Source organism: Microcaecilia unicolor, chromosome 2 (assembly GCF_901765095.1).
Source record: "Microcaecilia unicolor chromosome 2, aMicUni1.1, whole genome shotgun sequence".
NCBI classification, from domain to species: Eukaryota; Metazoa; Chordata; class Amphibia; order Gymnophiona; family Siphonopidae; genus Microcaecilia; species Microcaecilia unicolor.
This window is the reverse complement of record NC_044032.1, coordinates 422,093,527-422,108,240: the sequence shown is the minus strand read 5'-3', so window position 1 is coordinate 422,108,240 and position 14,714 is coordinate 422,093,527. Positions and strand designations below refer to the sequence as shown.

Here is a 14,714-nt window from a genome sequence, read left to right as displayed (position 1 = left end):
TATATGTGTAACACCATGGTCTCACTTGGAAGAGATGGAACTATATGTAATGTGGTAATATGTATGATGAAATGGGGCAAGTTTCTCATACAGACTCTGTTTTTCTCAGGTTCCAGTGATAATCATGAGACAATTTCAAATGGAAGTGGGAATGATATTTCCAGCAATGTCGATAACACCTCGTCAACACCAGCTACAACATCACAGCCCACAACATCTGTAACAACTAATACAACTAAAATTGAGAGTAAGTATTGCAATACATTATTTATTTACAAGTCAAGCAATAATATTAACCACTAAAGGGTTTATCTGAAGGGAAAAAAAACACTCAGTTCACAATTTAGTCAACCAAATGGGGTCCAAATATTCAACCATAACAAAATTGAAAATTTCCTGAAATCAAAACACATAAAATTTATCCACCTAGTCTTTGGTCTGTCTTTTGTGACTAGAGTTTTACAGCAAAACATAGGCACCTAGGAGGTAATTCTATAAGAAGCCGCCTAAAGTTAGATGGCAAATACATATGTAAAAGCTGGGAGGGTTGTAACTGTTGAGCCAGCCTGGAAAAATGCCCAGGACCACTGAATGAATGGAGCCACCTGCTGTCAAACTGAGCTGCTCTCTGTCCAACATATCTCACTCTCCCTTCCTTTACCCCCCCTCCCTATCCCATTTCCACATGAGTCTGGCATCTTTCTCTGCATGCCATTCTCCACATGGGTCTGGCATCTCTTTCTTCCTGCCCTCTGTCCTCCCATGTGAGTCTAGCATCTCTCTGTGGCTTCCAACCCCCCCCCCCCCCCCCCTCAAACACACAGGCCCAAAAGCCAGACATCTCTCCATCCTCCTCCCCCCGCATGGGTCTGGCATCTCTCTGCCAGCCCTCCTTCTCTCAAACAGGCCCGATATCTCTCCATCTCTGCCCACCCCCTGCGGTCTTCCAAACATGTAGTGGGTGGCCATTAGAGGCAGCAATGTTAACATCCTCTGCCATATCTTACCTCGTCTGATGTGCCTTCCTGTGGGCAGGGCAGGGCAGAGGAAAGGTCCTGGCGGGGCCACCTGGAAGCAGCCAGTTAACATCGCCGCCTCTGCCAGCCATCTGCCATATATTTGGAGGACTGTGGGGGGAGGGGCAGGGAGAGAGAGATTCTAGACCAATGCTTCAGGAGAAATGGAGGAATGTCAGGCCTGTGCAGAATTGGAAGAGAGATGGATAGATCCCAAGCCTGTTGAGGAGAGAGGGGGAGATAGGAAGATGCCAGGCCTGTGTAATGGGGGGTTGAAGAGAATTGGACTAAAATGAGGAGGAAGAAAGGGGATGCTGGACCTGAGGGAAAAAGGGAAGAGAGACAGAGATAGAGACTGGAATGCGGTGAGAGAGGAGGGGAGACACTTGACCTAGAAGGGGAGTAGAGGGAAGAGAGAGAGAGAGACTTGACTGGAGGTGGAGATGGGGAGAGAAGCTGGATCAATGTGGAAAGGAAGAGAGAGATGCTATACCAAGGGAAGAGGGAGATCAGGATACAGGAAGAAGAGAGGTTGGCCCTGGGGTGGGGAGTGCAGGAAGAAAGAAAAGAGAGGAGAAAACCTGGATATGGGTAGGGGTAGGGACAGAGAGAAGAGATGCTAGGCATGGAGGGAACATAGGGACAGGGACACAGACAGGAGATCTGGACAGGATGGATAAGGGATGCAGATGGGAGATGGATGGTGGACACAGAGAAAGAAGAAATGTCAAAAGGACAGGAGATCCTGGAAGGAGTTAAGATAAAAAAAGAGAATATTGGAACCATAGCAATATTCAGACAACAAAGGTAGAAAATGGGGTTTTTTCAGAATGTATTAATTATAATATCTCAGCTTTTGGAAATGTGCCTCTCTGATATCTTGCATTTCAGTTTCTCTGTCTATTACTATGACTATGTGTTTGCTTTTTGAGAAGTTTGTTTGCTGGGACTCCGAAGAGATTCCCCTTCTTTCCCCATCCCTCCAGTCCCCACTATCTTGGGAAATATGATGTTATAGGGCACCCATAAATTTTTCTGCCCAGGGCCCATTCATCTTAGCTACATTGCTGAATGTTGGTATTCTAGGCATTTACATTCCTATGGTTCACATATGCAGGTAAGTGACAATATTCCAGTGACATATTATTCTGTAACTACACACTTATCTTTAATAACACTTAGTTCCAGGCAGGTGTTCACATGGGCAAGTCATAGGCTGGGTGTTAGGGGTGGTCAAACAGGGCAATTGACCCTGTTAAAGGGGGTCCCAAACCTGCCTGAAGTTGAAAGAGAGATGGCCTGCAAGCAAGCTTTGGGGCCCACTCCCTAGCGTTTGCCCTGGGCCCCATCATGTCTAGCACCAGGCCTGGATGAGACACTCTTAACTTGTAGAATACTAGGTGAGCATTTACACCAGCTCTATGGCTGACATAAGTGTTCACACCTAAACACATATGTGCATATATACTCAGGTACACTTGTATTCTATAAAGTAAAGTAGGTGCCTCCTTTCCCTTTTAGAATAGGCTCCAGATAGGTGGCCTCTAGTTTTGTTTATTGGTATTTGATATACTGCTTTTCAGGGCCTTCTGATCAAAGTAGTTTACATGAAAATAAAGGAAGAAATGAATGCCACCCAAACAACAGGAAAAAGAAAATAGAGTAGTGATGTCGAGTAAAGTTAGAAATAAAAAGAAAGCTGTAGTACAGGAGACAGGCAGAAAAACTCTGTCCTACCATGGGTCCACAGTTCCAAGTGTAAGGATGAAGACTTGTGTGAAAAGAGACCAGATTGAAATTTCTTACAGGAAAACTCTGTAGGAAGAGAAATAGATAGGGCATTCAAAAGAGTTGGCACATTAAAAAAAAAAAAAAAAAGCACTGAGCGGATTCCGACTGAGCCCTGAAAATGGAGGGAATGGTCAAACAACCACCTTGGGCAAATTTATTTATTTCTTTATTTTAAAAACTTATATACCACCTATAACTAAATGGTTTCCATTAAAACATTCACAATCAGTAAAACAACAGAAAGAAAACAGAACATTATCCAGCATAAAATGACATATCCATGATTATGTTTATTAAAACTTGATAAAAAACAACAAAGCAGTGGAATCAAATGCATTTATTGGAACAATACCCAACGTGGCCACGTTTCGCCCTCAGGCTGCGTCAGGGGTATAAACTATAAAAACAAAACACAAGTATAAAAACATGTATAATCTTAACATTTTTTATTGAGAGTTATAAATGTGATATGAGTAATTGTAGATGTTCTGATAAAAATTTTATGTGATGTATGATTTTAATGATAATTATAAATATTTTGTTTTATAGATGATATCATGTATAAACATGTTTTTTTAGAACTCTTAAAGGATTGTTTTATATATGTTGAATCTCTTTTTTATATAATTGCCTTTTATTAGTTGAATCATGCTTATGACATTGTTAATATGTATGGTTATACATGTTTTTGTACTTGTGTTTTGTTTTTATAGTTTATACCCCTGACGCAGCCTGAGGGCGAAACGTGGCCACGTCGGGTATTGTTCCAATAAATGCATTTGATTCCACTGCTTTGTTGTTTTTTATCTACTGTTTTGTAAGCAGTTGTGTGCCTTTTTGTTTTTTTTTTTTATTAAAACTTGATATACTGCTTAATGGAAAGAACATAAGTGGTTTACAATAAAATTATAAAAACCGTAAGACAAAAATTTAAAAAACACTAAGGAACTCTATTATTAGATAGGACAGTGTACAACCAGTCATTCAAGACCAAGCTTACAAACCATACATACAATGAATCTTAAAGCTGTGTGACAGGGACTAAACAACTTGACCGAAAGACAGGGAGAGAGAAACTTAGTCAAAGGCTTGTTGAAAGTAGTGTGCTTTCAAGAGAACTTTAAACCTTTGGAATGACATTTCGGACCTTAAAGCACCCAGTAGACAATTCTAGAGAGCGGTGGCCATGCATGAAAATGCAGAGCATCTGGTAATCTCATAATTAATGTTCCTTGGGTTGGGAATAACCAACCTATGTGAGTCATAAGCACATAAGTACATAAGTATTGCCATACTGGGACAGACCAAAGGTCCATCAAGCCCAGCATCTTGGTTCCATCAGTGGCCAATCCAGGTTACAAATACCTGGCAAGATCCCAAAAAAGGCTTACTACAGTTTCAGTTAAAAAGACTTCAAACGCTTAAGAATTCCGCCACACGCTTTCTTTGCATGACAATCATAACTACATACTGTAAGTACATAAGTAATGCCGCACTGGGAAAAGACCAAGGGTCCATCGAGCCCAGCATCCTGTCCACGACAGAGGCCAATCCAGGCCAAGGGCACCTGGCAAGCTTCCCAAACGTACAAACATTCTATACATGTTATTCCTGGAATTGTGGATTTTTCCCAAATCCATTTAGTAGTGGTTTATGGACTTGTCCTTTACGAAACCGTCTAACCCCTTTTTAAACTCTGCCAAGCTAACCGCCTTCACCACGTTCTCCGGCAACGAATTCCAGAATTTAATTACACGTTGGGTGAAGAAACATTTTCTCCGATTTGTTTTAAATTTACTACACTGTAGTTTCATCGCATGCCCCCTAGTCCTAGTATTTTTTGAAAGCATGAACAGACGCTTCACATCCACCTGTTCCACTCCACTCATTATTTTATATACCTCTATCATGTCTCCCCTCAGCCGTCTCTTCTCCAAGCTGAAAAGCCCTAGCCTCCTTAGTCTTTCTTCATAGGGAAGTCGTCCCATCCCCGCTATCATTTTAGTCGCCCTTTGCTGCACCTTTTCCAATTCCACTATATCTTTCTTGAGATGCGGCGGCCAGAATTGAACACAATACTCAAGGTGCGGTCGCACCATGGAGCGATATAATGGCATTATAACACCCTCACACCTGTTTTCCATACCTTTCCTAATAATACCCAACATTCTATTCGCTTTCCTAGCCGCAGCAGCACACTGAGCAGAAGGTTTCAGTGTATTATCGACGACGACACCCAGATCCCTTTCTTGGTCCGTAACTCCTAAAGTGGAACCTTGCATGACGTAGGTATAATTCGGGTTCTTTTTTCTCACATGCATCACCTTGCACTTGCTCACATTAAACATCATCTGCCATTTAGCTGCCCAGTCTCCCAGTCTTGTAAGGTCCTTCTGTAATTTTTCGCAATCCTGTCGCAAGTTAACGACTTTGAATAACTTTGTGTCATCAGCAAATTTAATTACCTCGCTAGTTACTCCCATCTCTAAATCATTTATAAATATATTAAAAAGCAGCGGTCCTAGCACAGACCCCTGAAGAACCCCACTAACTACCCTTCTCCATTGTGAATACTGCCCATTTAACCCCACTCTCTGTTTCCTATCCTTCAGGCGAGAATATGCATCTCCTTTACTATGCCAGTTACATTGGCTTCCCATTAAATAATGTTTATCTCAAAATCCTCACTTTAGCCCATAAAGTATACTACTCTGGTATCCCTTTGTATCTTTCCAACCTAATTATTCCATACACTCCCACTTGTCATCTCAGATCTCAGGATGTGTTACCCGTTCCACGCACAGGGCCCAAGAGACAGGCAGAGCTCCGGAGTCTCAATGCGTGGATGAGACGATGGTGCAGGGAGGTTTTAGCTTTGCTAGGAACTGGGCAACATTCTGGGGAAGGAGGACCCTATTCCGAAAGGATGGGCTACACCTTAACCGGGGTGGGACCAGGCTGCTGGCATCAGCATTTAAAAAGGAGATAGAGCAGCTTTTAAACTAGAGACTGGGGGAAGGCCGACAGTCGCTCAAAAGCGCATGGTTCAGGATAAGGTATCTTTCAAAGATATCACCAAAACAGGGAAGATAGGGTATCCCGATAGTGAGGTTACAAGAGACCATAGTAGATTAGCAGGCTTATTTTCTAAAGTGATCGCCAGCGATCTTCCAACATAAATTGCGAGATCGCCGGCTATCTCTCAAAAGCAGCGAAATCGGTATAATCGAAAGCGGCTTTTTTTACATCATCGCTGATTTCCCGTCGCCGCACTGGCGAAAGTTCAAGGGTGCGTGTCGGCGGTGTAGCGAAGGCGGGAGATGGGCAGGCATGGGCGTGGCTACCAGATGGCTGGCTTTCACGGATAATGGAAAAAAAAGCTGCGTAAATCAGTATTTCGCCGGGTTTACTTGGTCCTTTTATTTTCATGACCAAGCCTCAAAAGGTGCCCCAACTGACCAGATGACCACCGGAGGGAATGGGGGATGACCTCCCCGTAGCCCCCAGTGGTCACCAACCCCCTCCCACACTAAAAAAAATACAAATAAAAACCTTTTTTTACCAGCCTGTATGCCAGCCTCAAATATCATACCCAGCTCCCTGACAGCAGTATGCAAGTCCCTGGAGCACTTTTTAATGGGTGCCGTGCACTTCAGGCAGGCAGACCCAGGTCCATCCCCCCCTACCTGTTACACTTGTGGTGCTAAGTGTTGAGCCCTCCAACCCCCCCAAACCCACTGTACCCACATGTAGGTGCTCCCCTTCACCCATAAGGGCGTAGAGTTGTGGGGAATGGGTTTGGGGGGGATTTGGGGGGGCTCAGCACCCAAGGTAAGGGAGCTATGCACCTGGGAGCTATTTGTGTATTTTTTAAAACATTTTTAGAAGTGCCCCCTAGGGTGCCCGGTTGGTGTCCTGGCATGTCAGGGGGACCAGTGTACTACAAATGCTGGCCCCTCCCATGACCAAATGCCTTGGGTTTTGCCAGGTTTGAGATGGCCGGCATTTTTTTTCCATTATCGCTGAAAAACAAAACCGGCGATCTCAAACCCGGCGAACTCTGGCATTTAGCCAGGCTAAACCTTATTATCGAAAAAAAAAGATGGCCGGCCATCTTTTTCAATAATACGGTTCTGGCCAGGTGTTTTGCCGCCGCCAAAATAGATGGCTGGCGACCTATTTCGCCGGCAACGTTCGATTATGCCCCTCTAGGTGTCCTTAAATAAAAATAACAATCAGACAAAAGATTGCAAATTAATACTGTCAAGTACTGAGCATGATGTAAATAGGAACAACAAACATAGTTTGAAATGTCTATATGCGAATGCCAGAAGCTTAAGAAATAAGATGGGAGAGTTAGAATATATTGCACTAAATGAAAAATTAGATATAATAGGCATCTCTGAGACCTGGTGGAAGGAGGATAACCAGTGGGACACTATTATACCAGGGTACAAATTATATCATAGTGATAGGGTGGATCGAATTATAGGAGGAGTAGCACTGTATGTTAAAGACGGCCTGGAATCAAAAAGATTGAAAATTCTGCAGGAAACAAAACACATCTTGGAATCCCTATGGATTAAAATTCCATATGTAAAGGGGAAAAGGATAGTGATAGGAGTGTACTACCATCCACCTGGCCAGTAGGAACAGACGGGTGTAGAAATGTTATCAGAAATTAGGGAGGCTAACAAACTGGGCAACACAATAATAATGGGTGATTCCAATTACCCCGATATTGACTGAGTAAATGTAACATCAGGGCATGCTAGGGAGGTAAAATTCCTTGACGAAATCAAGAATTGTTTTATGGAGCAGCTGGTACAGGATCCAACAAGAGAAGGAAAAATTCTAGACCTAGTCCTTAGTGGAGCGCATGATCTGGTGCAGGGGGTAATGGTGCTGGGGCCGCTTGATAACAGTGATCATAATGTGATCAGATTTGATATCGGTTTTGGAGTAAGTACACACAGGAAAGCCAATACGTTAGCGTTTAACTTTCAAAAAGGAGACTGATAAAATGAGAAGATCGGTGAAAAGAAACTTAGAGGAGCATCTGCGAGGCTCAAAATTTTACATCAGGCTTGGATGCTGTTCAAAAATACCCTCCTGGAAGCCCAGGCCGTGTATTAAAAAAGGAGGAAGGAAGACTAAACGACAGCCGGCATGGTTAAAAAGTGAGGTGAAGGAAACTAATAGAGCTAAAAGAAAATCCTTCAGAAAAAGGAAGAAGGAACTGACTGAAAATAATAAGAAACAGCATAAGGAATGGCAAGTCAAAAGCAAAACGCTGATAAGGAAGGCAAAGAGGTGATCCAGGAATTTATAGACTGGTGAGCCTGATGTCGATGCCGGGCAAAATGGTACAGACTATTATAAAGGACAAAATTACTGAGTATATTTAAAAGCATGGATTAATGAGATAAATCCAACATGGATTTAATAAAGGGAAATATTGCCTCACCAATCTATTACTTTTCACTGAAGGGGTGAACAAATATGTGGATAAAAGTGAGCCGGTCGATATTGTGTATCTGGATTTTCAAAAGGCGTTTGACAAAGTACCTCATGAAAGACTCCAGAGGAAATTGGGAAGTCATGGGATAGGATGTAGTATTCTATTGGGGATTAAAAACTGCTTAAAAGATAGAAAACAGAGAGTAGGGTTAAAGGGTCAGTATTCTCAATGGAGAAGGGTAGATAGTGGGGTTCCCCAGGGACCACTGTGTTTTAAACATATTTATTAATGATCTAGAGATGGGAGTAGCTAGTGAGGTAATTAAATTTGCTGATGACACAAAGTTATTCAAAGTTGCTAAATCGCGAGAGGATTGTGAAAAATTACAAGAGGACCTTACGAGACTGGGAGACTGGGCATCTAAATGGCAGATGACGTTTAATGTGAGCAAGTGCAAAGTGATGCATGTGGGAAAGAGGAACCTGAATTATAGTTACGTAAAGCAAAGTTCCACATTAGGACTCACTGACTGGGAAAGATATCTAGGCGTCATCGTTGAAATCCTCTGCTTTGTGTGCAAAGGTGGCTAAGACGGCAAATAGAATGTTAGGTATTATTAGGAAAGCAATGAAAAACAAAAATGAGGATGTTATAATGCCTTTGTATCGCTCCATGGTGCAACCACACCTCGAATATTGTGTTCAATTCTGGTCGCCGCATCTCAAAAATATTTAGTGGAATTAGAAAAGGAACAGAGAAGGACGATGAAAATGATAAAGGGGATGGGACGACTTCCCTATGAGTAAAGGCTAAAGCGGCTAGGGCTCTTCAGCTTGGAGAAGAGACTGCTGAGGGGAGATATGATAGAGGTCTATAACATGGAGTGGAATGAGTAGATGTGAATTGCTTGATTACTCTTCCTAAAAATACTAGGAGTAGGAGGCACGCAATGAAGCTAGAAAGTAGTAAATTTAAAATGAATTGGAGACAATATTTAATATTTTTTTTTAATTTATTTAGATTTTGCTCACACCTGCAATTAAACTCTGGAATTTGATGCCAGAGAATGTAGTAAAAGTGGTTAGCTTAGCGGAGTTTAAAAAAAAGGTTTGGATGGCTTCCTAAAGGTAAAGTCCATAGACCATTATTAAAATGGACTTGGGGAAAATCCACTGCTTATTTCTAGAATAAGCAGCATAAAATATATTGTACTGTTTTGTGATTGTGTCAGGTTCTTGTGACCTGGATTGGCCACTGTTGGAAACAGGATGATGGGCTTGGTGGACCTTCAGTCTGTCCCAGTATGGCAATACTTATGTACTTAAGTATTTTGGACAGACTGTAGCCTTTGAGCAAAAAAAGAGCTAAGACCAGTGTAGACTACACTGCAGATCAGGCCACAACACTGTGGCCAGGTCTAAAACCTCATGTGATAAACGCATAAAGAAGAGTCAGCCATGTTGAATCATCCAAGTAGCAGTGGGCAGCGCCAGGGCCGTCAAGAGACTGGGCCGGGCCCGGGGCAAAGCTGCCCCCGGGGCCCTGCCCCCACTGCTCCCCTCTCCACCCCCCCAAGGTCGCCGCCGCCACTCCCCCCTCCTCCCCCCAAATTCGCTGCCGCTCCTCCCCTCTGTCCGCCACCGGGCCCCCTGCATTGAAATCACAGAGCCTCTCACCTCCGTGTGAAAGCGCTGCTGGCAGCAGGGCAGCAGATCGCCTCCCTTCGGCCCTCCTTCCCTCCTTGTGTCCCGCCCTCGCAGAAGTTACGTCAGACGAGGGCGGGACACAGGGAGGGAAGGAGGCCCGAAGGGAGGTAATCTGCTGCCCTGCTGCCTGCAGCGCTTTCACACGGAGGTGAGAGGCGCTGTGATTTCAATGCAGGGGGCCCGGCCCAGTGGCAGACGGTCGACGACGGAGGGCGGGTGGGACTGCGGCGCCAAGCCCGGGGAACCTTGTCCCCCCTGCCCCCCCCCCCCCTCGGCAGCCATGGGCAGCACTAAAGTATTGTAGAGCAATGAAACATGATTTTAAGGTAGTGGCTACCTGTACTTAAAAGGAGAACTGAAAATCAATGTGTATGTCTAGATATTTAAATGAATCTACATACACAATTGGTGTACCAAAGAGTGTGGGGCCAGCAAGGGGCATAAGGGGCAACCAGTGAATCAGGAGGAGGTATTTTTGGTAGGGTTAAGGACAAGATACTGTTTATTAAGCCAGTCTTCAACAGAATCCAGACAATGTTACAATGAAGACAAATCAGGATTCATAAGGTCATGAGATAATATTAGAAGAATATCGTCAGCATAATAGTAAATAGTCACACTAATACTGAATCAAAGGATTGAATAACCCAGACACGGAGTATCTAACGCATTAGATACTCTGTGGCTGGGTCTCCAGAAGAAGCCATTGCGAAACGGGTCCCCAGCCAAAGTATGGAGGAGAATTTAAGCACTACACAGCGAATGAGAGCTAGTGAGGGGCATAATTGAACGTGAACGCCCATGTGTAAAAACGTCCATCTCCAGAGACGGCTCCGGGAAGAGGCGGAGCGAACCGTAAAATCAAAACGAGATGGCCATCTTCGGTTTCAATTATACGGTTCGGCCCGCTAAAATCCCATCATTTGTGTCGACTCTAGAGATAGACGACACAAATGGTGAGATCGCTGGACCTAGAAATGGCCGTCTGCGGTTTTCAGCGATAATCAAAACCGCTGCCGGCCATCTCAAAAACGGACCTAATCCGAGCCATTTGGTCGTGGGAGGGGCCAACATTCATAGTGTACTGGTCCCCCTGAGAGGCCTCTAGGCCAGCCTCAAATATCATACCTAGCTCCATGACAGCAGTATGCAGGTCCCCGGAGCAATTTTAGTTTAGTTGGTGCTGCGCGGGACCAATGCAGAGAGCAAAAATCGGAAGAAAAAAAAAACATGCAAGTGCAGTCAGGGACGTCCAAATTAAAACAATAGTAATAGTGGGATTAAAACCGGCCACCTTCTGATTACAAGACCTATGCTCTAACCACTGCACCACTTATTTAGCTGCCTAGATCTCCTTCCCTTTCCATTAAGTCCCTCCAAGTTTCTGTCAGCCAATCACAGCTTGTTTAGCTGACACCAATGTCAGGTAAATGAGCTGTGATTGGCTGACAGAAACTTGGAGGGACTTAATGGAAAGGGAAGGAATACCTAAGCACCTGGATAAGTGGTGCAGTGGTTAAAGCACAAGTCTTGTATTCAGAAGGTGGCTGATTCAAATCCCACTATTACTATTGTTTTAATTTGGACGTCCCTGACTACACTTGCATGTTTTTTTTTTTTGGACGTCCCTGACTGCACTTGCATGTTTTTTTTTTCTTCCAATTTTTGCTCTCTGCATGGGTCCCGCGCAGCAGCACCAACTAAACTAAAATTGCTCAGGGGACCTGCATACTGCTGTCATGGAGGTAGGTATGGTATTTGAGGCTGACATAGAGGCTGGAAAAAATATTTAAACAGTTTGTTTTTTAGGGTGGGAGGGGGTTAGTGACCACTGGGGGAGACAGGGGAGATCATCCCCGATTCCCTCCGGTTGTCATCTGGTCAGTTTGGGCACTTTTTGGAAGCTTGGTCGTGAAAAAAACAGGACCAACTTTGTGTGGACTAAATGCTTGTCGGGGACGTCTTGCTTCTTTCCATTATCAGGCGCGGAGGTCCATCTGTTAACCACGCCCCGGAATGCCCCTGTCCCGCCTTCGCTACCGTTTGGCCACGCCCCGAGAATTTCGCCCATCCCTGTGACGGAAAGCAGTTGGGGCCGTCCAAATTCAGCTTTCGATTATACCTGTTTTTGAGACGGACGTCCATCTCCCGATTTGTGTCGGAAGATGGGCGTCCGTCTCTTTCAAAAATAAGCTGGATTATATTCATATATTTAAAAGACTGTGTTATTCAATCCTTTGCGTCAGTGGAACTGTACAACATAAAACATCTGGGATCATCTTGCTGCGTACCTGAAACTAAGTATTATTTTATTTATATCAGTATTAGTGTGACCAATACTCGGCTTCTTTTTTGATACACAATTGTTTGGTAGATAGTATTAAGAATAATTAAAGTTTTGTATTTTGTTGTATCCACTAAATAGGATTTTGTTATGGGAGGCTTTTCTAGACCAATGATTACTTGTTGGCCGATCACATTAAAAAGTGGCTGCTTGTCAAGAAAGCCTAAATATTGTTGATCTTGGTTGTTATGAGGTCTTTTCCTCCTTATTTTTGATGCCTGGATTTCCATATAACATATACCATTATTTATTTTAGATATGTTCTATTTTTTGTATGGTATAGTTAATCCTTTTTTCTTTGGTAGTTATAAAATAAGCCTAGATTTACACATGTAACTCTAGGCAAGCTATATAGAATCTGTGGGCATTTGTTTGTTTGTTGCATTTGTATCCCACATTTTCCCTTCAGAGATATGGTTGCATATTACGGAGTAAATGAATACAGAGTGCATAGTGTATTTGATCAGAGCTTGCAAGGTTTGGGTGGTGAAAGGTTTGCACTTCTGCCCTTTTTCATGATTATTTAGATTGTGTTTTGGTGGTTTGGGCAATTAAGTTGGTTCTGTGGGATTTGAATTCCTGAAAAAGTGGGTCTTCAGGTTTTTCTGGAAGTTTAGGTAATTGTTCATGATTTTCAGGTCTTTTGGCAATGTATTCCATAGCTGGGTGCATATATAGGAGAAGCTGAAGGCATATGTTGATTTGTATTTCAGACCCTTACACCTTGGGAAGTGAAGGGTGAGGTATGATCTTGCTGATTTAATTGTGTTTCTAATAGGTATTTTTATTTTTTGTTACATTTGTACCCTGCACTTTCCCACTCGTGGCAGGCTCAATGCGGCAGGCAACGGAGGGTTAAGTGACTTGCCCAGAGTCACAAGGAGCTGCCTGTGGCGGGAATCGAGCTCAGTTCCTCAATCGATCAGATTGGTCATGTAGCCAGGGGCTAGGCTGTGGATTAGTGCTAATATTCAGCAGAGATAACTGGCTGTCTTGGGCTGAATATTAGCACTCAGCCAGTTTAGCACTATTTAATTTGCCAGGAGTCATTCCTGGCCGCTTAAATAGCACTGAATATCGGCCATTGTCTGGATAAAAATAAGAAATAACCAAGAATTCTTGAATTAAGGGTTGCCAAAGGGTTGAGATTTAGGCACAGAGGGACATATTCTATAACATAGAGGAGTGGCCTAGTGGTTAGAGCACTGGTCTTGCAATCCAGAGGTGGCCACTTCGAATCCCACTGCTACTCCTTGTGATCTTGGGCAAGTCACTTAACCCTCTATTACCTCAAGTACAAACTTAGATTGTGGGGCTTCCTGGAACAGAGAAATATCCAGGGTACCTGAATGTAACTCCCCTTGAACTATTACCAATGTAACTCACCTTGAACTACTACCAAAAAAGGTGTGAGCAAAGATCTAAATAAGTAAAAAATAGCACATGTAAACTTTGGAACACCCACAAAACGCCCATTCCCCCACCTATAACTATGCACCTTTTTGCGGGCACACAAAATTTAGACACAGTGTGCTACAGAATACGCTTAGGGAGTTGTGCGCATAAATTCTAATTATTGCCAATTAGTGCTCATTATTGCTTGCTAAGTGCTTTTATCAACACTAATTAGCTTGTTAAGCCAATTAAGTTACATGAGTTGTTATAGAATATTCCTGGATTTCAGTGCAGATCTCTAGGCACGCTATATAGAATCCAGGGGTTAGCGCATGCACATTGGTATGTGCTATCTGGTTAACACTGGTTTAACATATGAGCCCTTAGCACCTCCTAAATGGGAAGCAGTAAGTGCTTCTGTGTTAATTTTTTTTCAGGTAACATGTACTAATGCAAACTTTAGGGCACGACTTGAAAAAATAAATCATCGAAAATGCCCTATATCTTGGCTGCACTAGTTCTCATCCCAGTTTGAATGGCAATAGAACTTTGTTAAGATAGATTTTTCTGTTATCTGAGTACATTTAAAGCTTTCCCAATACACTGAAAGGGAAGATACAGGTGCATCGTATTACAAAATTATAATTTAAAAAAATGGAATAAAGGTATTGACCACAAAACAAAATCCCATTCAAATTGAATGTATAAAATAACTTGAAACATGCACTTTTCCAATATTCTGAATATTTGCAAAGCTTTCACTGTGTCATAGCATCTACAAGAAAGAGAAGACATCAGAGTCCCAGTCAAATCGATCTCACCAATATCAGTGGCTTAGCAAGGACCATAACTTCACAGATCAAAAGCCTTCTAAAGTTCAAAATTGTAAAATTTAAAATCATGAGGAATCACTTATCTTGCGACATGCATAAATGGAGCCACCAACAGTGTCCAGCGTTTCGCTTACAGAAAGCTGCATAAGGGTACAAGGACCAAATGGC

At 43.0% G+C, this 14,714-nt stretch overlaps 1 protein-coding gene across 2 annotated transcripts in view; it reads left to right on the top strand.

Annotated features, from left to right (window-relative positions):
• The window catches only part of EMCN (endomucin), a 177,334-nt gene that overhangs the window by 105,553 nt on the left and 57,067 nt on the right, over positions 1-14,714 (top strand). For both annotated transcript variants that reach the window (XM_030190743.1, XM_030190742.1), the window contains exon 3: positions 110-247. In XM_030190743.1, coding sequence (XP_030046603.1) covers positions 110-247 — 138 coding nt within the window. The remainder of the gene's footprint in view (positions 1-109; positions 248-14,714) is intronic.